Below are 25,613 nucleotides of genomic sequence, written 5' to 3' on the forward strand. Positions count from 1 at the left end.
CACTTTTTCTGTTGGAGTATGCTACCTCAGAGAGCCCTGTATAAGGAGGCAGAAACCAGTCTGAGCTCTTGCTGCAAGGATAACTGGCTTGCCTAGTTTTTGTCACTGTAACATGCTCCACTGTCAGCAGCTACACAAGAATTACAGCAAATCTATTCATGCTTTGCCACACAATATATAGAATACCTTTTATTTTCTTTTACCTCAACGTCATCTAAGTCCTGCCCATAGTCATCAGACTCTGCTACAGACTGTTTACTGGAAAACCATGCATCCACCAGCTGGAATTCTCTTTCAAACTGATAGAGCTGGAATTGTTCTTGCAGGTGTTTTCTCTGCACCTCAGCCTTCTGTAGGAGAGACTGATAGTCTGCTAGGATCCCCTGGAGCTTTGAAAGTATGGCTGGACTGCAAAGAACAACAATCAGACAGGTTGAATTTGCAACACCTTCAAAATACAGAAGAAACCAGAGTGCATAATGGAGTGGGTTATGCCAAGCTGTTAAAACCAGCTTGTTCAGGAAATTAAAGTGTCTCATATGAATGTCTGCTTTTTTCACTTCCTCCTCCCCAGATATAAAAGCAAACTGGCAATAAAAAAAAATCCTGTGAACTGTCAAGAAGGTCAATTAACTTTATCAAACACAATGTTTTTTGAGCCTTTATGGTAATAAAAGGGTTATTAACAGAGGGATTGATGCCCTCTGAAGTCCTATTTCTTAATGAGCCATCAAACGTTTAGTGAAAGTTAAACATCTCTGTATTTGCCATCTCTGGGCATTTCTGTGAGAGCTGGAACAGAAGTCTGTTTTCACTGTCCTACCTTTCTGGGCTGTCTTTGTTTATTAAGCTGGCAGCTGTCTCCTGCACTTTCTCCATCCGGGGCCTGAAACCATCCATGTCCAGCTTGGTAGCTTCAAGTTTACGAAGTAAAGCTTGTGTGGATTCTTCATTCTTCCCATAATCAGAGGTCTCCAGAATGAAGCTCCTCTCTGCGAGCCATGCCTCCACCTCCAATAGCTGTATAAAATAAAGGAATGAGCCTGGACATAGCTCTGATTTATGTCAAGACAGAAAAAAACTCCAAAACTGGAAAGCAGTGATGCCCAAAGAGACAGTGATAACAGAAAGCAGTTTAGGTGCCTTCCTTTAATACAACCTAGTAGAGACTATCAAAAAAGAATGTATACCCAGAACCTGGGAGTTATGGTTACATGTTTAGCCCTCAATGCAATTAGCTGGAAAAGTAACTAATTTCTCCACTGTATTCATATTTGCCAGATATGAAAAATCAGGACAGTATGAATTCTGCTGGTATCTCCCCACTAACTTCCGTTCTGCAATATAGGTATTGGTCCTTTTAAGCAAAGAAAGACCAAAATAAGCCTTTCATGAACCATCTTTACCTCATTCAGGAACAGATGGGCCTCATATGACTGCATGAGCCGCTGTCTCCTCTCTTGGGCCTCTGCCTTCAGGGCTTCCACAGAAGCCTCAAGCTCTTTCAGACGCTCCATAATCTTGCGAGAGGCTGAGTGGCCTCCCCTCACCAGCTTCTGCCCTGTACTGAGCACTGCTTTGGTCAAAGCATCCCGACTGCTTATCTCATTCTCCAAAATCTGGAAGAAAAGAGTAAAATGACAGAAAAAAAATAAAAGCTATGGAGATTTCTCTACCATATAATGTTATCACATAATTCCATTATAAATTTGTTTTCTCTACACAACGGTGGGTCAGAGGTGCAACATCTGAGTGAATGCTTGAAGTGGAGTGGAGGAGTTTTTTGGGGTGAAGGAGTGATTACAGAAATCAAATATAGCCATGAAGATTGGACTTTGGTGTGTATCAGCCTCAGAGCGTGGAGGGAAGGTTCTAACCACAAACCTCTTACATGTAGATTCCACTGGCATACACCCACTTCCACCCCATTACACTGTGTTTCTTGAATTAAAATGTGTCTAGGGAAGAACAATCAATTTTTCTACTCATCAGCTTTTATCACTTGCCAACACGTTTGTAGAAGATTCAGTTTTGCATAACAGCCATGGCAAACACTGTGGGTACACATAAGACCACAAGAGAGAAGAAAACTACCTGAACCAGTTTGCAAGGGCTTCACTTGAAATTTGGAAGACTGGTAGATTTTAAAACAATATGTATCCCTCCATATATCCCCCATAAGATATTTGCCTGGGTGAGCAAGGACCATGCCATCAGTTTGTCTGCTGGCAGATGTGCATTCCACAGCTAATTACACCTGAGCACCATGAGCACAAAGAAATTCCACCAATTTACAGTTTTTCTGCTATTTTCATAGCTACGAAACAGGCAGGTTGAGAGTTAGACTGCAGTGCTGGGTTAATGTAGAAAAGATGCCCTCTCTGGGGAGAGGATCTGCTTTTTCAACTGAAGTATCAGACTTGGCTGAAAAAGAGCTCTGATCCTAATCTTGCCTTTATTAACTACTATTTAATTTATTAATTTCAAGCCAGCCAGTATGTTGTTGAAAAGTGACACCACATCTGAACCCAGCAGAACAGAATCCAGTGGCACTCATTATAAAACATCTTGTACTGTGTATTAATAATGAACAAGCAGCACGAAGAACAGCTTTGCAGTGGAACTTTTAGGAACATGTGTTCACAGCACTTTGTTTATAACAACAGGATTTATTTTTTTTTTCAGAAGGATGAAGGTGGAGAGTGAGAGGAAACTGCTCCAGGCCAAGCAGCTGTGCATATACATACTAGATTTATGTGTAAATGCAGTTTTGCAAGACAGTATATCTTGGAGATCCCAAATATAAGCTCACTTATCCCAAATATTTTCTCAGATTAACCCAGCTCAAACATTCCTTTATTCTGTGAACCTAATTACCTGGTAGGCCATGTCAATCTGCTCATAATTTTAAGAAGTAATTGCACACATAACTTACTTTCAGTCATGATGAAACAAGTTTTTGGTTCTTACTATCTCATCTCAAAGTCACCAAACTGCATCTTGCTTAAATATAAAATTTTTACAAATACAAGAACTATATCAAATCCTAAGAAGGTACAAACTATTCAGAATACACAAGGGTCTTACTCAAGAATATTTTGGGAGATGCATTTAAAAACATTTTACAGTTCTACATTAAATTGTGAGTACACTTAGGATAGATCAACTTTTTAAGAGACTTCATCCCTGTCCTAGTATGTCACCTGTAGCAGACTTGACTTTTTATTCTGGGGATATTTTTAATTGTTTTTGTAAATGCATATTTTTATTTCTAGACATACAGATTGCACTGAATGCTTGGGCTTTCTCTCTCTCTCTGTGTATATATATATCACAGAGACTCCCACTTTGTAAGATCTTCTGTTTTTCCCAACCCTGTTGCACATGGAACAGATTTTTCCCCAGAGGTACTTGACCTGCCACTTAAATGGGCTGTCATTTGCTAACATTAAATACCATAGCTGCTGGAAATTGAGCAGGATTTGCTTTTTTCTTTCACCTCATCTTTGCAAAGAGATGGTGCTCCTTATTAAAACACAATTAGGAAGGCATCTGCTGTTTTGTTGGTATTTGAGATGACAGTGTTCCAAGACAATGTTTTCTCTGATAGCCCATCTGAACCTTGTGAAATAATTCAGCATCTATCTTGAAAGTTACCACTGGAATGAAGGTCAGCTAAGGATCATCACAATATCCTGCTAACTCCCTCCCTTCAGAGCAGTAAGAGTTTTGGGGAAAGATATTTTCCTGGGAGCCCATGCTGAGACATCTGAGCAATGAGTTTGCTTGGATGCTTGGATTACTGGGTTTCAAAGGATACCTGTAAGGAGATCTGTTGCCCAAAGAAACTATGGCAGCATGCACAACAGTGGGTAAATTCTATTTTGTATTGCAATGGCCAGGTTTTGAACTCAGTTCACAGAAAGAGACAATGTACCTATAAAAATCATGTGATGTGGTACCTACAGCACTGCAATGATAAGCAGCACAGAATCCCATATGTTGCCAAGTCATGGACATATCCTGTGAAAAATGGATATTTTATCCTTCATCATTATCAGACAAGGATAAGAATAATCCTTTGCATCATCCCTGTTAGCCAAAGCACAGCAAATGAAGTTGGCCAGAGGCAAATTTAATACCATGTTCCCTATTTGCTTCTGAGGACTGAGAATTGTTCTCACGTGACAATTACCTGGTGCTTTTCTTGTAGACTCCGAACAGTTGCCAGAGATTGGCCATAATCCTTGGAGGAAGCCATGGGGAGCTTCTCATGAATCCAAGCCAACTCCTCATCAACATCTTGGAAGAACTGGTACTGCAGCCTGCTTGCCTCCAGACTCCCACGTCTCTCCTGCAGAGGATCACGTAGCCTTTTGTATCTGCAGGTTTTAAAAGGAACTCAGTGAGGACTGCAGATTAATAAGGAATGAGTGGAAAACTTTTTTTTCAGAATGACGTAGAGAAGTGTCACAGTTTGGGGTTAGGGCTGCCCCCAGACCTGTAAGAGATGCTCTCTGTTAGCTCTCTTCCCCCCAAAAAACGAAAGAGAAGGGGAATAAGGGAGAGAGAGACTTATCAATTAGAAAACAAAACTGCTTTAATACTACTACTACTACTAATGATAATAAAATAGAATATGTACAAATCTATACAAAGCTGGTATCAAAACCAGCTCCCTCCAATGGCAACACGTCACTGTCACCTCTGGCTGGGGTGCAGCCCTGGGTAAAAAGTCCCAGGCTGGACTCAGCCACAGACAGGAGCTGGATTCTGGAACTCAGTTCAGGAACACAGGATTCAGGATGAAAGGGAAGATGGATGAAGTCCTCCTTGGATGCCAGCCATTGCAGGAGCAGCAAAGGTGAGCAAGAAGGCAGAAGGGAGATGGAAGGGCTTGACCCTCATGACCCTTCAGCTTTTATTCTGAATATGAGGGATATGGGATGGAATACCCCACTGGTGAATTTTAGGGTCACTTGCCTTGTCCACTCCTCCCCACAGGTGTGGCTTTACTTTCTGCCCTGCTCCATGTGGTACACAAGCTTAGCAGTGACCTTGGTCTGCACACCAATCCCTGGCAGTAACTCTAAACATGGAGTGTTGTTACTGCTAAAAGCAGACACACTGCAAAAATGTGCTGCTAACTTCAGACAGTACAGTTAATTAGAAGAGCTTTAGCTAAAAAGTAAAATCACTGAACAGAACCAGCTCTATTCTCAGGAATATCCTCAAACCAGGATAAGAAGGAAAGACAATAATATGCAGAAAAGAAAAAGGCTGATAAAAACAGGAAAAACATGGCAGGAGGCAGGACAGGCACTCACACACCTCTGCACCAGTTGATCCACTCTCTCTTCTAGCTCATCAGCAAGGAAATGTTTCTCCTTCTGGAACTGCTGAACTGTGACCACAAGTGCTTGCAGCCGGTCCCTGTGGGCAGCAATATCTTCCTCCAGTTCCTCTTGTTTCTTCAGATGACTGTCCAAAACCACCAGGTCATCAGTACTATATGGAGCTTTCAACTCATTTTCCACATCATCCAACCATTTCTCTATATCCTCTATACTTCGTTGAAAATTAAGGCCCTGAGAACAAGCAAGAGGAAAAGGTCACTTAAAACTTTAGGACAGAATATGATACAAAAATCTTGACCACTTGCAGTAAGAATTACACACAAACATGGAGAAACTTCCCATGCTCAGCAAACTATTCATTCGGACCACTGTCATATCAGGAAAGAGAATTCTGTCAGAGTGAACACAAGAACAGATGCAGAGACCATCAAGAGCTTATCTTACTTCTGTTGCACAAATAGAAATGGTGGACACAGAACTTTAAAAGGGATCCATTGAAAGGGAGAGCTCTGTTTTATGCCCACAGAGTGTCTGATAGCCCATGCAAAACTCACAGTCATGAGAAGTCATGTGGCTGGAGCTAGAAGACTGAAAATCAGCTGTGGGCTTCTTTCTCAATGTGTTGGAGAAAAATGGCACTGGGACAGAAGCAGAGTTGACATATGAGTGAACACATTTTCCCTCAGTACCCCTCTCTGGAATTCTGATCTAACCCAGCAGCAGAAAGCAGGAGGGAACACAGTCTACAAATCCTTTTTGCTCCATAGGGATCTCCAACTCTCTGTCAATTCCATTCAATCAGTCCACACTTGGTGGTTTCTTTGCTCTGATGCTCTTAAGGAGTCAGGATGGTTAGTATCAAGTGACACACTCATAGATGAGATGTGTAGCAAGGCAGCCATGCTGCCTCTGGAATTGACACCAAGGCCAAACCACTGGCATCCCTGTATTACCTTGTAAGCATCCTGCAGCTTGGCCCATTTGTCCTGGCAACTTGCTAGCAGCTCCTCCCACAGCTCTTCCATTTCTTGGAGTCTGGACTGAATGGCTTCAGGGGCATAGTGCCTCTCACGGAGCATCTTCTCCCCTTCCTACAGCAGAAAAAACAGTCAAAGTTTTCTTCCTTTGCTGAATGCACCAGAATATATAACTTTTGCCTCCATAAACAAAGTCTACTGGCACTGCTACATAAAGGGCTGGCTGCAGCCATCACTTCCTGACATAACAGTAGAGGCTCCAGAGACAAAGAAAAAGCAGACAAAGGCAAAATTCTTATTGAAACTAGGGCAGTGGTAGATTTTCCTGGTTTTCTGGCCCCTAGAATTATTTGAAATGCTAGAAGACAATATTAGAAGACAAAGAGTAAGGGGAATCTTTGTTATGCAACAGCTACAGTGCCTGAAACTGGCAGGGAGCCTGGTTTGCAAGCACTCATTTTTTTCTGTGATGTCCCACATTCTGTTTGAGATTGCACAGTTGCCTGTCCTTTTGTATTCCCTTCCTTATGTGCTAAGAGAGAACCAACTCATACAACTGAACCACTATATGAGTTAATAAACCCACTTTTAATCATGTAATGTTATATCACTGTATTATGCAATAGAAGTCTATCTGCATTTCTAATCCTTGAGTTGCAGATGAAGAACAGGTTGGCAGAAGGAGAGGGGGCACATCAAGACCTCCATCATGTAGCAGAGTCTGGAGGTATATCCTTCAGCTGGGATAAATTTTGCTTTAGAAAGATAAACTGAGGTATTTCTACATCTTGCAGTGGGGAAAAGGAAGCATGGTGAGAAAGATAATATACCAGGCCAGTAAATGTTTATTCTCATCTAAATAGGAAGGAAAGCTATTACCAATAAAAAAGACAGAGCACCAAGAATTAATGAGAAAGGGATTGTGCAAACAACTCTTTAAAAACAAATTAGTTTAGAGAGAGTTGTAACACCACCCTGTAACAAAACAACCAAACTTTTAACTCCTCTGTGTGCAGACAATACAGAGGGGTTTGGTTTTGTTAAATATATGTTGTGCAGTACTGGGTGCAGATGAGTCTGAGGAGGGAATCTGCCCTTAATGTTTAGTTATCCATGGCAAAAACCAGCTAGTAAGCACTGTGCTGAAAATAAGGTTAATAAACATGTAACAGTCTGTCCTTCCAAAGTCGTCATCTGATCACAGCTTCTGCCAAGTATCTGACAAAGCTTGTCAGACTTGCCTCCCTTCTCTCCTACTAGCAACTCTCTGCAAAGGCAACACTTGCAAACTCTTCTTGATTGTTTTCTTGGATACATCTGACTTGTTGAAGTTGTATATGCAATCAGCTAGCCCAGTGAATATAGCCAGCAAGCTCACACTAGACAGTAAGAGGGAAGTTGAAAGAGGCCAATGGACACAAAGTTCTTGAGGGATTAAAAGTGTAAGCTTCCCAGTCCCCTTGGAGACAACGTGAACAGTGGCAGTGAGGGGACAGTGGCTCCCCCTTGCTTGCTTGAGATCGTTGTAACTCAGACTGCCTGCAGAGTCTCTCATGCCAGTTGCCCACCCTTGCCATGTACCCCACTTCTCTCACAGATTTGATGGAGTCCAGGCGATTTCTATTGGCCATGATCTCTGCTTGGAAAGTCTGGTGCTTCTGCAGCTTGGTCTGCAGATTGCTTGGATCCTTCCAGCTGTCATCCTGGGCAATGCTGTTCTTCTCATTCATCCAGGCAGCCACCTTTGGGGAGGAAAGAAGTAGATAAAACCTTCAGTGTTTCTTCACTCCCTACCTGTCAGACTCTCCTCTAAAATGTATAAAACATGGGACTAGTGAGTGAGGGCACAAAGGAGTTGTCCTTCTGAGGCTCTGCTTCCCTAAGCTCCTCCTGTCTTTCCTAATGGAGTCACCCCTGTATCTGTGTTTACCAGCACTGTTGCCTGGAAAGGGGCTGTCTCCATGAGACAGTCCTGGTGCAGTGAGAAGGTGCACGGGCACGTGTGCATGTACACGTAGGCATGGGGGACAGAGGGAAATTATCTCCCTATTTCTAACCCACTGGCAGTATCTCACAGGAAAAGAACTCTCTTCCCATGAGTTTTAAAATGGTGGCACATTCCCTTTTAATGCATTTGTTTCTTCTGCATTTTTCTGATGTCCAATGTCAGATCTTTCATCTGGTGACAGAAGGGAAGCTGTGACATGAAAGCTGAAAAATGTTCCTTCAGTCTTATCCTCATCTTTCCCAATATCATCTTATTCCAGACTTAGTTCCTTGATTTTTCTCACAGCAAATCCATTCAGGGATTTGATCTATGCAGCACAGTATGTTTTAAGAAACTAGAATACCATTAACCCTGTGTAATTGTACCTCAAAGGAATTCCTCAGCAACTTCTGAAGGAGCCTTGATTCCTCTAGCAGATGTCTGCGAGTAGCAGCATTCTCCAGCAGCTTCTCTTTTCTGAGATGAAGACAGATGTGTGAGGTAAAAGCCACGGTGAGAATTAAATAGGATAAGGGGCTTCAATTTTCATCTCTAAAATACACATCATCTAATCCTCCATTCTCCAGGAGAGAAATGTCCATAATATGCAGCCTCCCATGATTTGGACTGCCAGAGAAGATTCTCAGGACACTATAGGAAGGATTACTAGGAGATAAATATGTTTAAAGCACAATTAAATTCTGTATATGTGATATCTGCCTCCAAGAATCACCATTATTGCCTTTCAGGGTACAAGAGAATATAAACTTAGAATGTTTCTTCTATGGGAAGCCTGTGAGTATGATGGTATTTGTCAGTGATAAACCAAAGCTACATTCTCCTTTCATCATTTTTCCAAATGTGGACCTGCAGCACTTTATTCACATTAATTCAGGCATGAGATAGTTTGATCATATTAAGAAATTGATATATTCAATTTAATTGTAAGGGATCTCCAATCTGTCATTGTAAATATTATGCATATCTTTTAATCTGCTGTAGCAATGACTACAACTGCTTCTACTGTCAGCTTTTTCTTCTTTTTTAAGATGAACAACATGCATCATGCTAAAAGAAAGTAATCCACAAGAAAGGGCAAGATCTGATTAGAAAAAACTTCAAACGCCCTAATAGATAAATTGAGCAGGCCTTTAAGATCAGCCCCATTAGAGCAGAGAAAAAGCAGTTGTGTAACAAATAACCTTTCCTGAGGGTATTTAATGACAAAGAAGTATTCAATGTCACAGCAGGCTTCTGTTTTGTTTGCAGCACTATCCCTAGGGCCAGGCCTGTAATACACAATATAGGAAAACTGCCTTTTTCTGAATCCTGCTCCCCCTTCACTTAGCTGTACTTTGGAAACCTCCTAATGAAATATTGACCAGACTCAGGCCAATTTGGCAAGACCACAGTGCAATGCACAAAGCTGAATAAATGCAAACCAGTTTATGGTTCTCTTAAATTTCTAAGAGCTATTAGTCACATTAGGGAGAGTCTTATCACAAAAGAAATGAGTGGCTGGCATGGGAAGTGTTTGACTTCACCTCCTCAAAACAGCCTGGCATCTGTTGGTGATGTTGTCAGAGTCATAGTGCTTGTTCTGGGTTAGCTGCTGAGCAAATGAAGCCATCTCATCAATTTTCTCCATCTGAGCTTCTAAGGCTTTTTCAAACTGTGCATGTTTTCGCTGTAGGCTCTCCACACTAGACAAGGAGTCCTGCAACAAATCAACAAAGGGAAGGTGCTTTCAGTCAGTGTTTTTCCATCCACAACACTGATAACACAGAAGCTAAATGGTATTTACCCCACATTTGCAAGCTGTCAAGAAAATGTATTTGTTTTTGAAATATATTGGCATAGAATCTGAGACTAGGGACCTAAATAATGTTCTATGAATGGTCTGAGGCCATTATTTCAAGGTCAGAACTGAACTGCTGGATGCTTAGCTTCTCCAGCATATTGTCATGCTGCACAGAACATATCACTTCTAAAGAGATAAAGCATCATCAGCTCCTAATCATAAATCTATCTTAAGACAGATGCTATTTTAGAAGCAAATGTGGGATGACAACCTGAGATCAGACTGAACAAATATGTCACATAAAGAGATTAAAATTAGAGCCTTGGTTTCAACTCATGGAATTTGGAAGTGCTCAGATCCAGATTTGAATTTGAAGGCTGAAGTCTGACATTAGAGTCAATCTGGAGAGAAATACAGCATTTGACTTGTAACATTTGTGAATCTCAAGCTTAATGACTCAGAGTTCTCTTTTCAGCACCCCTCTGCACTTTTAATTTTAGAATCAGTGGTGTCAAAGTGTTGTTACCACAATAAACTCTGCTTTCCCACTATTCTCAAGGAAGCAATAAAGCTACATCAAATGGGTCAGAAAAAAACATCTAAACTCCTAGGTGCTTACTTGAGTCATTGGAAGGGAAAGTACTCACAGAACATTTTCTCTACATTGCTGAGAAATACAAGTGGAAAACTCATGGCTCCTTCTAAGACTCATATACTTCAGTGAAGGGACTGTAAATACATATGTCCAGGCTGAAAATTAAGGATATCAGCCACTAGTATTCTATATTTTTCATGCCATTTATGCCAGTTATATCTACACTGAACTCTGAAATGAAATTGTAGTTCCTGCAGAGACAAATCTGGTAGCACTACCTACACAAGGTGCAGGGTAAGCCAAGCACCAGATGTAAAAGCCATGTAGGATGCTGGATGTAAAACCCATGCAGCAGCTTGTAGTTTCAGTTATTGCACTGGTACTGGTACCTGAGGTAGATAATTTAAAGCTACACTGGGTATGTCAGCAATGACAACAGTGGTGACGTGCACACTGCTGGCAAATAAAAGTGGGTCAGACATGACCAGTTACAGAGATGCTGTCTCACTTTCCTGCTATAACTGGAGCAGTTGGACTGTTTCATTACTCTTGGGGCTGAGAATCCTACCCTGGGTAAAGTATCAAGGAAAGAAATCTGATCCCAAACTGTCAACAAGAGGGAGCAGTAACTTCAGAAGGAGGATGACAGGAAGGTTCAGAGCACGTCATCACACTTCACAGTTCCCTTTCCTCCAGAAAGACTGTAGAGAGAACTGGAATTGCTCAGGGCACCTACCCCTAAATCCTCATTAGCTAGGAAAGCCTCCTTGCTGCTGAGCCAGCTCTCAGTCCGTTCCACATAGCCATAGAATTTCTGTATAGGAGAAAAAACAGTTGTAAACATGGTGTAAAACAGAGTCAAATTCTAATTCTGTCAGAGTATGCTGAAAACCAAACTTCCAGGGCTGTTCCAAAAATTACCTGCATAGCACTGGATGACTAAGCATTAGATGCTACAAATCCCACACATGTATTATTATTATAACCTTCTCCTATATAACAGATTTGTTTCTTTTTTGTCTAATACATAGGCTACAAGTACTTGCAGCTTGTTTGCTAATAGTGTAGTGATTGCTGTGTAAGATCACTGGCCAAAAAAAAGAGTGGTAACATAGTACATGAAATAAATAGGATGTAATCCATAAAGAAACATGAAAGCAGCCCTTACCATATAGTTTGATTTCTCATATGTATGAAGTTTTTTGATGGGACTAGTAGCAGCAGTTGTTATTTAAGGTACTTGACATTCTCCATTGCAAAAACTCCACTTCAGTTAGTGCTAACTTTTGCCAGCAAGCTATTTGAGCAGAAATTTTTAAGTGAGATGACTGTTACAGGGAAGTATTTCTGGAAAACTGCAGCCAAACTAGTTTTTTATTAGAAAAAAAAAAGCCAAGGAAAAATATAGTATTCTGTCCATGGTAATTTTTTTTTTTTTCAGATTTTTTTTCAAATACTTGCCTGCTTGCATGGGTTTTTTTGGGAGGTTACAGAATTTGGTAGAGTGGTGATGTTCCATTTTAAGTATGTGCCTTCTGCCAGCTGCATGAGAGTTTGACCAGATTTGCTGTTTTATAGTCATTGAAAAATGACTATATATTGAAAAATGAGCACATATTCCACAGAAATTTATTTGATTTGTAAAAGTAGAATTTCTAAAAGTCCTGCCACCACTGAATGTGCTTGGCCCTCAGCATGCCTTATGAAACCAGTGACATATGCCTTAAATGCTGGGTATTATTGACATATCCTTCCTTATACTATCTTAAAGCTTTGCTGTTTGAGGAAGGTTGTAAGTGGCATGTGCATTCTCTGGTGAATGTCTTTCTACTCACCTGTAAATCTTGTGCTTGAAACAATTTTATATGTTGCTCCTGCCATGCTTGGATCAATTCAGACCAGGCTTGCTGTAGTCTGGAGAGGGACTGGTGAATCTCAGGGGTTGCATAGTGACCAGAACTGGCAAGTTCTTGACCATAGTTACTGAGATAGTTGAATGTTTCCACTCGTGCTTCAATCTCCTCCTAAAATATATTACTAAGGTTGATGTCAAGGGTTTCTGGAATGCTAGTTATGTGGAATACAAGCCTTAAGGGGAAGAGTATGGGCTGTAACTTTCCAAAACTAATATTTGTATGGAAAATCATTCATCTTTGAACTACTACTGAAAGAACACAGAGTTGCCTACGCGAAAAGAAAGGTGGGCAATATATGACTTTATTTCTCTAAGAACAACTGGTCTCCTACAAATCCTACAAAATTAGAAAATGCTTAGATATAAATGTAACAGTTTTGAACATCCATAATACCATATCCCCCCACCAGCCTTCCTACATAAAGTTAGTTCTGAGAAGCAATGCCTAGAATTTTTCCTCTCCAGTCAATTAAGTTGGTATCAGATTATTACCTTAAAACCCACTGTTTTGCTTTATTTTGTGGTGCTAAAATGAAATATATTTGACTTTTTCACCTGGTCTGAATTATGAGTTATGCCTATATACTGAATCCTGAAGGTGAAAATATTATAAGCAAGTATGACCCCTGCAAATTGAATGTGGAATTCCTAATGTAAATGATTTGAAAACAAAAATAACCATGAGCTGAAATACTGCCTTGTATTAAATCATCTTAAAAACTATGTCATGTGCTATTACATGTCTGAAATTAGACAGGTTTAGGTTTTAGGGCTTTTGGGGGGATGGTGTCGCCCAGTCATAGATAAGACAGCTGTGAGATAGCAATTCTGTTGGTTTTATTCAGAGTAGCACCTTGTGTTCAACTCTAGTCTGTCCTTAGGACTTTGGTTTGAGCCACTAACCTGAAAGAAAAAAAACCCTCATTTTTTTCTTGTTGTGCTTTTAATTTTAGTTTATTCAACCCAATACAAAAGCATATATTGCCTGGATTCCTCCTTTTCTTTGTGACTGTCTCCTTAAAGCCATTTGGATTCCTTACTAACAGATATTAGAGGCATCTTGCTACCACCTAAATTTGGAGTACACTACATCAACAATTTGGGGTATTTCTATTGTGACAAAGAATTACTAATAAAACTATAGTGAAGTCTGTAAACATGAGAGAGCATTGTTAAAATGGAAGACTGAAAAAGGAGGGGAACTTCAGGTGCTTCATGCTACATTCAAGTCTAGGAAATGAACCATAATGTACAAACTACTTATGCTAATAATGGGACCCACAAAGCACTGGATTTTAGTCATGATTGTGGGAATATGATTTTTAGAAAAGGTAACATGACTGCAAAGGAGAGGTAACACAACAGCTGAAAGATAGCTTTGATGCTTGGGAAAAATCACTCCTTTTAGGAAATCCACCAAAAATATTAGCCAAATTAGCCACTAATAGATTGTGGGGTAATTAGTACTGGGATAGGAAGTTTTTCAGAACTGAATGTGCAGTGTCATCCAATGGCAGGATTAACTGGCATTAACTTTTTGGCAATTCAAATAAAGATACTGGCAGTGAGCATGTTTTGGTACTCATCCAGCTTTTTACCTACAGGGTTGGACAAGGGCACTGGTGAAAGCTAATGGGGCTTTCTGAGACTTTTTGCAGAGCCACAACATGCCAAACAGCCCATGGGATAGAGTTCTGTCAATACATAGGTAACTTGTGCTATTGAAGCCTGTTATTAAAAATAGTCATCATGTTATTGACAGATGCCTGCAGCAAAGTTCTGTGTCTGCAGCAATTAATTCTCATGGGAAACACTTCCAGTGTGTTCAGTTGGAAGCAATGTTGATACTTGCCTTTCTGTCCTGATGCTCCTCAATCATGCTTTCTGCTTCATTTGCACTTTTAGGAAGCCCCCCTGCTTCCATTAAGCCTCTGATGTTCTGGGTCCAGTCTAGAATCTCCTTCATCTCCAAGTTGAACTTCTGCAGCTGATAGGAGGCTGCCAGCTTCTCCTTCCTGCCACACAATGTGCAGTTCAGTGTTAATCAACACAGAATTACCTACTTGCCCCTTCCTCCCCATTTGCAGAGGAAGGTATCCTAGGAGAAGCCAAAGGAGCTGAACTCAAGCCTCCCAGCTTTCCCTTAGAGTTCTTAACAGTCCTCAAATCACAGGAGATGCACATTGCCTTGGAGACAAGGTGCTTACCTTATTTTCTACATCTGTTCAATTAGGACAAGAGAGGTAAAAAAGCCTTCATAGCTGTTGCTTCCAGCAATGATTACAGCTCAGGCCTGAGCCTTTCTTGTTTTGGAAAGATTCAAGAAAAAAAAAAAAGTCTTCTAGAACCATCCAGAAATACATCTTTCACAAAGGTTTCATGATAGATTTACTCTGGTAGTCTGAAGGCATTTTAGTAACATTATGTAGTGGGATAAGCCACAAAATCATTGTATTATTTTTTCCAAAGTCACATCAGTGGAACTTTTCTTGCACCAAGTCACACTTGTTCCAATGCAGGTGTCTTAACTGCCTGTATAATCTTTGTAAAGGATCATCAAAACCTTCTAAAAGACCCCTGGCAAGTAGATTTGAGACCCTAGAGAGCACCTTTGCTCCTGCTGAGAGATATTCAGACCACTAGAATTCTTTACCTTTGTTTGGCCTGTCCCTGGAGTCGCAGCCAGTTGTTTTTCATCTCCTGTTTCTTCATAGTCAGTTTGTCATTAATGGATGGGTTCCTTGTGGAAAGGCGGAAACATTCCAGTTCCAATGGCTGAAAAGAGATTTACAGTGGGGTGAACTTGTGCCAAATATATGTGCTTATATTCATTCCTGAGGTTGCCTTGCAGGAAAAGTAGTTAATTTTAAGATCCCAGTTTTCAAAAGCAGGTACTTAAATTCCAATAATGAAATCTACAAAGGGACTTGTTATATATACAAAAAATTCATGCATTTGTGAGCAATTGTGCACGTGAAGAAAGAGATGTGTGAGTCTCTTCACATGCACAAATGCTCATCTGCAATTAATTTTGCAGAATAGGGACAAATGTGCATGAAAATGAAGGATTAATTGTAATCTCTATTATCTTAATCTAATTAAGATGGGTAATGAAAGCTATGCCAATATGGCAGCACACAGAAGCAACCAGATTTGCCTTTCAGAAGACTCAAGAATTGTTTTTATCTGTTTCAGCTAACAGCAGCATCAAAACATTATTTTCATTGTCAACTTCTAGTTGATACTGGTTTCCTCAACACAGTCTAATAAACAGTAATGAACACTCACCAACTCAGCTTTAAAGTTGGGGTTCATTGACTAAACCAACTAAACAAGTGGATCTTGTAAAATTCCATCAAACTGATGAAAATGAAGAATTTTAATTATGCAGAAAGGAGAATATGCCAGACTGGTTTTAATCCATATGAACAGTACAGATACTATACTTTGTACATGGTATTTGTTGCAGCATCAGAAAACCCCCAAACTTCTGTCATCTTTGTTTCCATGCAGCACTCCCCCATACAGCCTTGCTAATGCTATTTGTGGAACACTGACTTGTAATCACCCACGTTGGATATGAGAACTACCTAACAAAGTCACAGTGTGTGAAGGTATCACACACCCTGTCACCATTTGCATACTATTGTGAAGAAAAAGTTTAGAGAAAGTTTGCAAAAGCATTTTGTATATGAAAAGGTTTAATACTCTGGCCAACAGTGAAAAATGTGAGAGGCTGTCAGGATTTCTACTACTGTGGTTCAGCTGAAAAGATTTCTTTTTATTAAAAATACCATAGGATCATAGAATGGTTTGGTTGGAAGGGACCTTTAAAGGCCATCTAGTTGAACTGCTCTGCAGTGAGTGGGGATATCTTCAACTCAAGCAGGTTGTTCAGAGCCCTGGCCAACCTGAACTTGAACATTTACATGGATGGGACATCCACCACCTCTCTGGGAAACCCATGCTAGTGTTTCACCACCCATATCATAACAAATGTTTTCCTTGTGTCTAGGCTAAACCTTCCCTCTTTTAGTTTAAAACCATCACCCCTTGACCTATTGCAACAGGCTCTTCTAAAAAGACTGTCCCCATCTTTTTTACAGACCCCCTTTAAGTACTAAATGGCTGCAATAAGGTCTCTCTGTAGACTTATCTTCTCCAGTTTGAACAATCCCAACTCTCTCAGCCTGTCCTCAGAGCAGAGGGTTTCCAGCCCTCAATTATGTGCAATTATATAGAAGCTCAGATTCACATTTAATGCTCAAGATTAGTCCTCCATGCTGCTAACTGACCATTTTACAAAAGCCAGAGCTGATCAGGCAAGCAGATTTCAACCTAAGATTGCTGGTCTTGATGTCTGAAAAGTGTCAGAAAACTACATGCAGCGTGGGTTCTGAATTTTAAATTTTAAAACTTAAATCTAAACAGAACTGGAGTCGTGATTTTGGTTTAAGTCAGTGCAGAAAGTGGGGGAAAGATGGAGAGGTAAATTTGGACTCCACACTTTCCTGAAGATATAAGACATTCTAATCTGGCTTGTAGATGAGGAAGAAGCAGCTGACATGTTAAAAAGGGACTTCTGTTCTTGGTTCATCATGAAGAATAATATTTGATGTGATAAAGTAGGATTGAGCAGGATGGTATTTTACTGAGAAGAAATGTGTGCTGCATTTGCATTGCACTGCAGCTCATCCTAATGAATCTGAAAAGTCACACTGATCTTTGCATTGTGTTCCCAAGAAGCAAAAATTAACTTTTTTACAGTATCCTCTCTACTTCCCCTTTTCTTACCTCCATTTTGGACTTAATAACACTGATTTCTCTCTCCATCTCTTCATGCCTTCGGATCAGGTTTTCCACACTTTCCATGTCTTTCCCATAGTCCAAGGCTTGTATCAGTACACTCTGGAGGGAGCAGCAGGATGTACAAATAGTGAGGATGACAAAAGGGTCACATCTTAATTCTTCCAAATAGTCTCCTTCACTTCTTTGTATTGCCACCTGAATGTTCTTATGGTCTTTTTAAATATCAACAAGGCACCTTGCCTGCACTCCTTACAGAGATGGAAGAAGAATTCACAACTCCTTGAACAGTTGCAAGACTACTTAAGGTGCCTCTGGCTATTCATATATAAAACAAAGACAGGAATACTTCCCTGCATTTCTCAATCTTTCTTCTCCCTTTTTTTCCCATATACTAAACATTTCCCATTAAATCGTGGCACAGAAATTTTCAAGTGTCTTTTATGTAGATAAGGGAAATAAAATTGACCCTCAGAATCCTACCAGAGATGAAATCCCCTACAATGAAGAAATACATTCATAAAAGTTACTATAAAAAGCTGAAAAAGCATTGTAAGCTTAAGTAGTACCACTTTGTATTTCCCTACTGACTTATAGTTAAATTAGTATTAGCTATGTGGATTAAATAATTAGGTTTTATATAGCCTTTTTCTTCTATTAATCTCAAAATTATAACCCAGGACAGGCATTTTAATCTCTATTTTCTGAATGACTGAAATTTTTTCTACAACTTCTCAAAGTTGCATATTTAATATGTCAGCATTGCACAGCAGGGAGAGAGATGTGAGCCAGTGTTGAATGAACTAGCTTTGAATTTGGAACGCTAGAAATTGCTACATTCAAGCTAAGTAGATAATTCAGAAAAAGCTCTATGGTAGCTCAGATAACTGGCTTTTGGTATCCAGGAGAGACTTGGCTCAGTATTCTCTGAAGGAGAGTACACAGCAAAAAAAAAATTAGACACAGGACCCTCAGCTTCTTAGTTATATATTCTACACACTGCACCTTGCTATGATCCTTTCTTGTGGAAGGAATTACCAGACCACATGCAGTTGTCTACAGAACTGAAGATGCTGCAGCTTAATTACTTGTCTAATTCTTCTTACAGCTAGTGGAAAGAAGGAATTACTGCTGGAGCATGATTTATCTCATTCTCAAAAGGACATCTAATACAGGTCAGACACACTGAGCTCTAGAGGTCCCTGCTTCTTTCTACTCACTGTGGAAGAAACCTTGGTTGACTGCTTTGGATATAGCAACTAGTAACCTAATAATAAAAGTACTATTTAACAAGCAATACGATTTTACTAGAGACCATGAAGTAGAATCACAGAACCACAGAATAATTTAGGTTGGAAGGGATCTCTGAACATCATCTAGTCCAACTGCTCCCCAAAGTAGGGCCATGCTAGGTCAGACTGCTCAGAGTCTGATCTAGTTGAGATTTAAATGTTTCCAAGGCCAGAGAATCCACAGTTTCTCCAGGTAACCAGTGATTTTTTTCACTTTACACCTATTTGGAACTTTCCTGTTGCAATTTGAACCCACTAACTTTTATCTTTTCACTGTGAACCTCCAAGCAGAATGCAGCTTCATCTTCTCTGTAGCCTCTCATTAAGTAAAGACAACATGCCCTTTTATGGCAGACTCTAATCTGTCATTTCTCACAATATATTTCAAAGTGTGAATGCTTTAGAGCTGGTAATCTGCAAAGTGTTTAATGACATTTCAGCCTTCCTACAGACACCCATTAAAGGTCACTGCTAGATGCTCAGTATCTCTCTAGTAACCAGCATGCCTGGGTTTATCACTATTGGCAAAATAGAACATTTTCTCACTTCAGTTAACCAAAATCTGAGAACTCACCTTCTCTGTGATTCTCTCTGTGATGTCATCAATTTCTCTGATTAAGGCATGAATCTCTAGGGCTCCCTCTAACTTCTTCCTGTATGCATTCAGGTTACCATGGAAGCTGTTCCACCTTTTATGGAAAAAGAATATTTTAGAGGTGTATTTCAGAGGTGAGGATTTCCACAAGTAAGTTTTAGATTTAAGTGATTTTCTGAACTGCCTTATGTACTGATCCTCAGTTCCCCACAACAGGGGACACATCACAGAGACAAAGCATTAGCCTGAATGTGGCTAATAATAAACATAGCTATGGCTTTGTTTATTCCAAGTTTTCAGCATGGCATGGGGTTTAAAAGCTAAAAAGTACTGATCTGGTTTCCCTAAACTCTCAATAACCTCACAGTCTCTCTCTTCATGCTTTTGGTTCCTAGCTACTGTGCTGTGAATTAGCACAAGCAATATGCACTTCACCTGAACAACTCTGTGAAGAGGAGGAAGTGCTTCAGCTTCATGGATCTAGTGTGTGAAGTGCTGTGGAACAGCACATTTGCCTCCAGGACTAGAAACACGACTTTGGCCCTGATGGATTAGAAATCCTTCTGACTAACTGCTCTGAGAGTCCTGAAAGGCAACTCCAGTGTCTGATGTTTGGTAGTCATGATGCTAAAGAAGAAAATATATGTTGTAATTCCTCTGTTTATCCCAGTGGAAGACATCTAATCTTTCCTTCTTGTTTTTTGCTTTACACAGAGAGCTTTAAAATGACACTCACCTCTCATTGAGCTGCTTCCGGCGATCGTATATTGTCTTTGTTTCTTCCTTGTTCTGTCTCTCCAGTTTCATGGCCAGGGCATTGATGGACCTGATGTGAGCATCATCCACTGTTGTCTCCTGTAAAGGGAGAAAAGAAATAACACTGTGTGTTCAAAATGCTTGTGACTGAGCTCTCCACTGAGATGTGGAAAAAACCCAATAACAGCAACAAGCAAGAGTTTCACCTCACCACCTAACAGTTTAGACACATGGAGTCTGCTCTGCCACAACTGCAGGTGTTACCAGTCCCCAGTGAGAAGACAGTAAAGGTGAGAAAGACCATTAATGACTACAGATACAACAGTGATCTAGGTCCAGACGAGGACCCTCAGAGCTTAATTTCTAATCCAGACATCCTAGCAGGGGCTCATTTGTTGAACAAACATGGGTGGTGGTCACACAGGTGGCTGCTGTGGAGCAGATGTGTGGCAGATTGTTTCTCTGTCAAAGAGGTAGTGACTTGTGGCTCCCAGGTCCACTCACTGTTGTTTCTAGATAGGCTTCTGTCCAGAACTGACCTCTGTACTATGAGCAAAAGGCTTAAAATCCATAGAGCATTGAGAAACCTAGACAACCCATGGCATTGTGTTTTCTTCTAAAGCAACATCACTGCATTTTAAAAAGTATCCCAAGTCTTTGAGGCAACTTGCTTCCCTTGGACATGCCACAGAAAGGATAATATTTGCACATTGTACATATAATCTGGACTACAGGGAAATAATTGTTCTTTTGGAGCCTGATGGATGGCCAATACTGAACACTGCTCCAAGATTCAAAAACATTCTCTGTTTTTCTAAGACCAGTAAATCACAGGCTTAGCAGGGAGACATTAATCACTGGTGCAGTAGAAGCACAGCTGCAAGATGCCAGCACCCTGTTAATAAAAGTATTGACTCAGTTTGTGTTTTATTTATACTACATCCATACCAATGTCCATGCTTCCATATGTTCTTTATTTATTTTACACAGCTGTAAAGTAAACAGAAGAAACCAGCAGACAGCCAGGTGTTCCTCAGAAACCCTGCAGTCTCCTCTCCTGGGAAATAATAGCAGCAGAACATGACACAATATGAGCAGAAAATCTGGCAGCCATCAATGGAAGATGATTGCTTCCTATCCTGATCTGAGATTTGTCTAGTGGGGAAGCCTGGACTGGGCTTCCTCATTGTCACAAGAAACTTTTCAAGGGGAGGTCAGGGTTTTCTCCCAGGGGTTATCTGTACTGCTGCTTTGCAGAGAAGAGGATTGTCTCTTTCTGCTTTTAGGCAACAGAAACAGAAGATGGGAGCTGCCATAACAGGAATAGGCAACAAGATAACAGGCAAACAAAGAATAAAAAAAACACTAGAAGAGAACATCAGAGTAAACCTCACTCACAAAGTCCTAATATATCTCTTTCTACACCTTCCTCACAGCTTTCAGGCTAGCAAATCAGCAGAGTAATCTCTCCTGTGAAAGGAAAGGTCTGAGAAACACTCAGACCTGCTAGCCCACATCTCTAGCAGGTCACACAGAGAGAACAAGAGTCTGCTGCAAACTCATCATCTTGTTGATGTATGGCCTCACAGCTCTCAGGGTGGGAGCTGAAGCACATCACAAGGATGTCCTCGTTGTGGCAGGGCCTGTTCCACAGTGTTCCTAAGCTTTGGTGCCCAGGTTAGCACTTCTCATGGAGGGCAAGAGAGGCAGCTGGCATAACTCAGCCCCACAAAAGGGTCAGAGGTCTCAGCACAGAAAGGTGAACTGTGGAGCTGTCTTGTCACATGGTTTCTATCCAAAGTGTGTAAACCATTGCTCTGTTGTACTAAATGCCAGATTATTAACATTATGATTCATGACTAACAACATGTGCTGTATAAACAAAGGCTCCCAAATATATGTGCTTCATATGGATGAAGGAAAATGAGGAATATGACTGTTCCCCAGGAGAAGGGGAAGTGAGAAACGAAGGAGGGAAATGGAGAAAGTGGTTATTAATCTTTTTTAATGGGCTTGTTCATGAAAAGTCAATATCAAATTTCAGATTCAAACAAACATGGCTGAAACAGCCACTTTTAATCCACTTTTGGGTGGAACTCACTGTGACTTTGTGGACAGCATAAACCAAACTGGAAACCTGCTCCAGTTCAGGCTCACACAGCCAGCTTTCTGCTCATGTAATGCAGCCCAGAATTTTAGGTTGTGTCATGAGCACCTGGCAGTTCTGTTTGGACATCATCAAAACAGAAGGCACAATGAGGGAAAATTCTGTGTTTTTTAATGACTTATAAAGTGGTAATGCTTCCTGCTCCATGATCTTTCCCCTTCCCAGCATACTGGAACTCTATTTGCTACCTGGATATACTGTTGGGCTGAAAAGTTAACTGCTGCTTCCAGCCACACAAGGAATGTGTATAGAAAAGACCTCTTACCCCTGATGTTGCTCCACGGAACTCGTTCAGCTTTTTCATGAGCTGCAGGCAGTGTTCATAGTCATTTCCCACGTCACCTACATTAATCATGACTTCCTGGGGAAATAAGCAGCAGACAGGCAAACACTCAGGCTAAGAGTACAAGAACACAGCAGGGCCCAACGGGTATGCTGGTGCAATAAGTGCTGTGATGTGTCTGTAAATCACTGATCTACAGCTTCTGAAGTAGTCTCTTCTGATCTGTAGATAATTATGATACTTAGTCCCAACTCCCTCTCCAATCTATTACTGATTATGGAAGTAACCTCTGAATGAAAACTTAATGGATCAAGAGACTCTTCCTTCACTCTTATGAAGAGAAACTTTCAGATTGGATACACAATAAGAGTAAGTGCCACTTGCCAAATGCTTCAAGTCTCTTCCATTCTAGTCTGCTTTCATTTCTCTGTCTCGGTAGAGACACGTGAGATGGTCTCCAACAATCACAATCTCTTTTTGTGCACTTTTTACATGAGAATGTGTGATAATACTGTCTAACTGCCTCTGGCATGGAAATACTCCAGAAAATTTTTATACTTTGTTGACTTATTCCTTAGAACATGTCATAATTCTTCCAGGCAAAAGCAATTAAGAAAATATCCTGGAAGATGACACATTTATCAGAAATTCACTGCTAAATAGAAAGTTTCTAGTGTGTTACTTGGGTTAAATACCATTTACCTTCTCCCTGATCCAGGCTTCCACCTGGTCCACCTTCTGGAGAAATTCCAGGAAGTCCCTGCTGTCCTCCAGCATCCTTCCACGGGCAGCAACAGCTCTCTTCAACTTCTCCCAGTGCTCCTGAAGCACGCGGACTTGGCGACGGATCTCTCCTGATTTTGGGTGGCCTTTTGATACCAGGGCTTCTCCCTTCTTCACATTTAGAAGAAATTAGAAATCAAGGTAGCCACTAATTTTTAATGTGATTACCATGTGACATGGCCTTTCTAGAAGGAATCTCTCATTTTTCTAACCTTGACTGCACAATGAATTACTAATATAAATTCTTCCTGCCCAAACGATTCTGCTCAGCTGGAAAGCTTTTACATCTGGAGGGAATCAAGAACACTGGGATTTCAGGGTTTTCCTGCCAAGAATGACATTTGTGGGGTGGAATCACCAAGAAAGGTATTATAGATGACTGTGCCCTTCAGCTATGTGAGTCAGTTTCAACAAGAATGTTCACAAATTTGGCATGAAATCCTATTTACCGTTTATTGGAGTAATCACTCCAGGCAAGGAAGAAGTCAGTGATATCTTCCTGTTTGGGCAATATGGAAAGATGGAAGTTCCCTGGATAGAGCAATTAATAAATCTGTCTGTTGTAAATTAACAGCATTATGTTTCCATGGCATAGCAACTGGGTTCTTGTCACACAAGTAGGATATTTGCTATAGAAGTGGTGAACATGCTACTCTTCCTTTTCTTTCCCTCTATCTGTCCTCCTTTGGATAACCAGCACTAATCTGTAAAAACACTACTAGTGTGAGAGAGTTACCTTATTAACAGCTGTGATGATTTCTTCATTTGCCAGAATTTCTGCCTCAAAGACCTGATGTTTCTGTAGCAGCTTCATTTTGTCCTGCAGATTGGTGGGATCTTGCATGGTAGGGTCCTCCAGCTTCTGCATGCGCTCACCGATCCAGTCTTCTGCCTGTGGCAGTGAGAGGCATCAGAATGAGCACAACATGCTGTCCTGGGGCCTCCTCCCAAAACATATCACTGTTCTGTGCAACTGCCTGTGCCTAGGCTAGGCAGATCAAGCTGGGAGCTGACAGCTGAGGTGGCTCTCCAGTTTCTGAACTACTCTGCTTGCTAGGAAATAAAAGTAGGTAGGAATGAAAGTTGAATCTGACCACAAGAATAATGAAAAATTCCTTGAATATCCCAAATTTTATCACAAGCCATAACCAGATTATACAATCTTCTAGATTTGCTGCAGAGAATCCTCAAGCAGATAGACAGCCTTGACATGTTAAATATTTTTAAAATGAGACTATGATGGGTGAGCCTTGGATTTAGGGCTCTGAGTTTCATCTTCTACCTCTGTCAAGGACCTGCCTGTAAACTGGGTTAAGATTCTTAAGAATTCTGTGCCTCACCTATAAAACAGCAATAACATTTCCTGATCTCAGCAAGGTTGTGACACCTAAATGGAAAATGCAAAGCAAATAAAGCCTTACTGATGGGGCCAAGCACTAGTCAGATTATTTGAAAGCAAATACAACTCTGTTTGCTTTTAGACTTCATAAAACTCAAAATGGTCCAGCCAGGAATATCAGATTCAGACAAGCAGGTGAACCTCAAGGACTGAAAAAACAAAGGTTATGTGTTTCTCTTAGGAAATTCTTTTCCAGGGGGTTTAAATGGACAATAGGATAGTGAGTTTTCTGCAATTTTCTTTAAAGTGTGCTAAGCATTAGCCCTGAGCAGTGATGGGAATATTCTTTATCCATCAAAACAGTAAGAACTGAACACTTGACATACGTTGTAACTGATCCTGCTGTCCTCAGACTGCTGAAGTAACCCAGTGTTTTGGCAACACAAGAAGAGCAAGCTGAAGCCAGCTTTACTGATTTCAAAGTATCCTGGCTGTCCTTGTGGAACTGTGCTACACGCACACAAGACTTGACAACTGGAGGATTTTCGCAGTTAATTAATGATTGGAAGTGTTGTTTCAGCTGCTGAAACTCCATAAACAATCTCAGAAATAGCTTTCACTAGCAGCCTGCTCTGCAGAAAGTGTTCCCATCCAAAGCACAGTTAGAGACTTAAACAGGAGCCTTATGTCAAGGTTGCCCAGGACAGCACAGTGTCATCTGCTCTTCTCATTTCTGACACCCTCCTCACAAGCTAGGGCCTTCTCCCATTACCCAGACACAAATTAACACTTTAACCTCACTTAGCTGACTTCTCCTTTGGGTGGGAGAGGCTCAGCCATAGGGTGAGGATGAGAAACAAATGAATCCCCTGTATATAGCCACTTAAAATGTAGTTCTTCTACTTAATGACAGACTGAACAAAGCCATTTAAAACCAGCTACATCTGCACTTTTAGTGGC

At 40.7% G+C, this 25,613-nt stretch overlaps 1 protein-coding gene across 1 annotated transcript in view; it reads right to left on the reverse strand.

The window, feature by feature from the left end:
* Window positions 1–25,613, reverse strand: part of LOC103771353 (spectrin beta chain, non-erythrocytic 5-like) — a gene marked incomplete at its 5' end in the record, with an annotated part of 68,603 nt that overhangs the window by 12,422 nt on the left and 30,568 nt on the right. The window contains 19 exons of the mRNA XM_008938646.1: window positions 204–408; window positions 824–1,020; window positions 1,407–1,619; window positions 4,196–4,382; window positions 5,332–5,588; window positions 6,311–6,448; window positions 7,930–8,076; window positions 8,708–8,798; window positions 9,866–10,038; window positions 11,454–11,531; window positions 12,553–12,741; window positions 14,485–14,647; window positions 15,286–15,407; window positions 17,427–17,540; window positions 19,305–19,419; window positions 20,062–20,180; window positions 22,514–22,609; window positions 23,234–23,425; window positions 24,051–24,206. Of these exons, the coding sequence (XP_008936894.1) occupies window positions 204–408; window positions 824–1,020; window positions 1,407–1,619; window positions 4,196–4,382; window positions 5,332–5,588; window positions 6,311–6,448; window positions 7,930–8,076; window positions 8,708–8,798; window positions 9,866–10,038; window positions 11,454–11,531; window positions 12,553–12,741; window positions 14,485–14,647; window positions 15,286–15,407; window positions 17,427–17,540; window positions 19,305–19,419; window positions 20,062–20,180; window positions 22,514–22,609; window positions 23,234–23,425; window positions 24,051–24,206 (2,952 nt within the window). The remainder of the gene's footprint in view (window positions 1–203; window positions 409–823; window positions 1,021–1,406; window positions 1,620–4,195; window positions 4,383–5,331; window positions 5,589–6,310; window positions 6,449–7,929; window positions 8,077–8,707; window positions 8,799–9,865; window positions 10,039–11,453; window positions 11,532–12,552; window positions 12,742–14,484; window positions 14,648–15,285; window positions 15,408–17,426; window positions 17,541–19,304; window positions 19,420–20,061; window positions 20,181–22,513; window positions 22,610–23,233; window positions 23,426–24,050; window positions 24,207–25,613) is intronic.

This window comes from Merops nubicus, unplaced genomic scaffold (assembly GCF_000691845.1).
Source record: "Merops nubicus isolate BGI_N331 unplaced genomic scaffold, ASM69184v1 scaffold3554, whole genome shotgun sequence".
In the NCBI taxonomy this organism is placed as follows: Eukaryota; Metazoa; Chordata; class Aves; order Coraciiformes; family Meropidae; genus Merops; species Merops nubicus.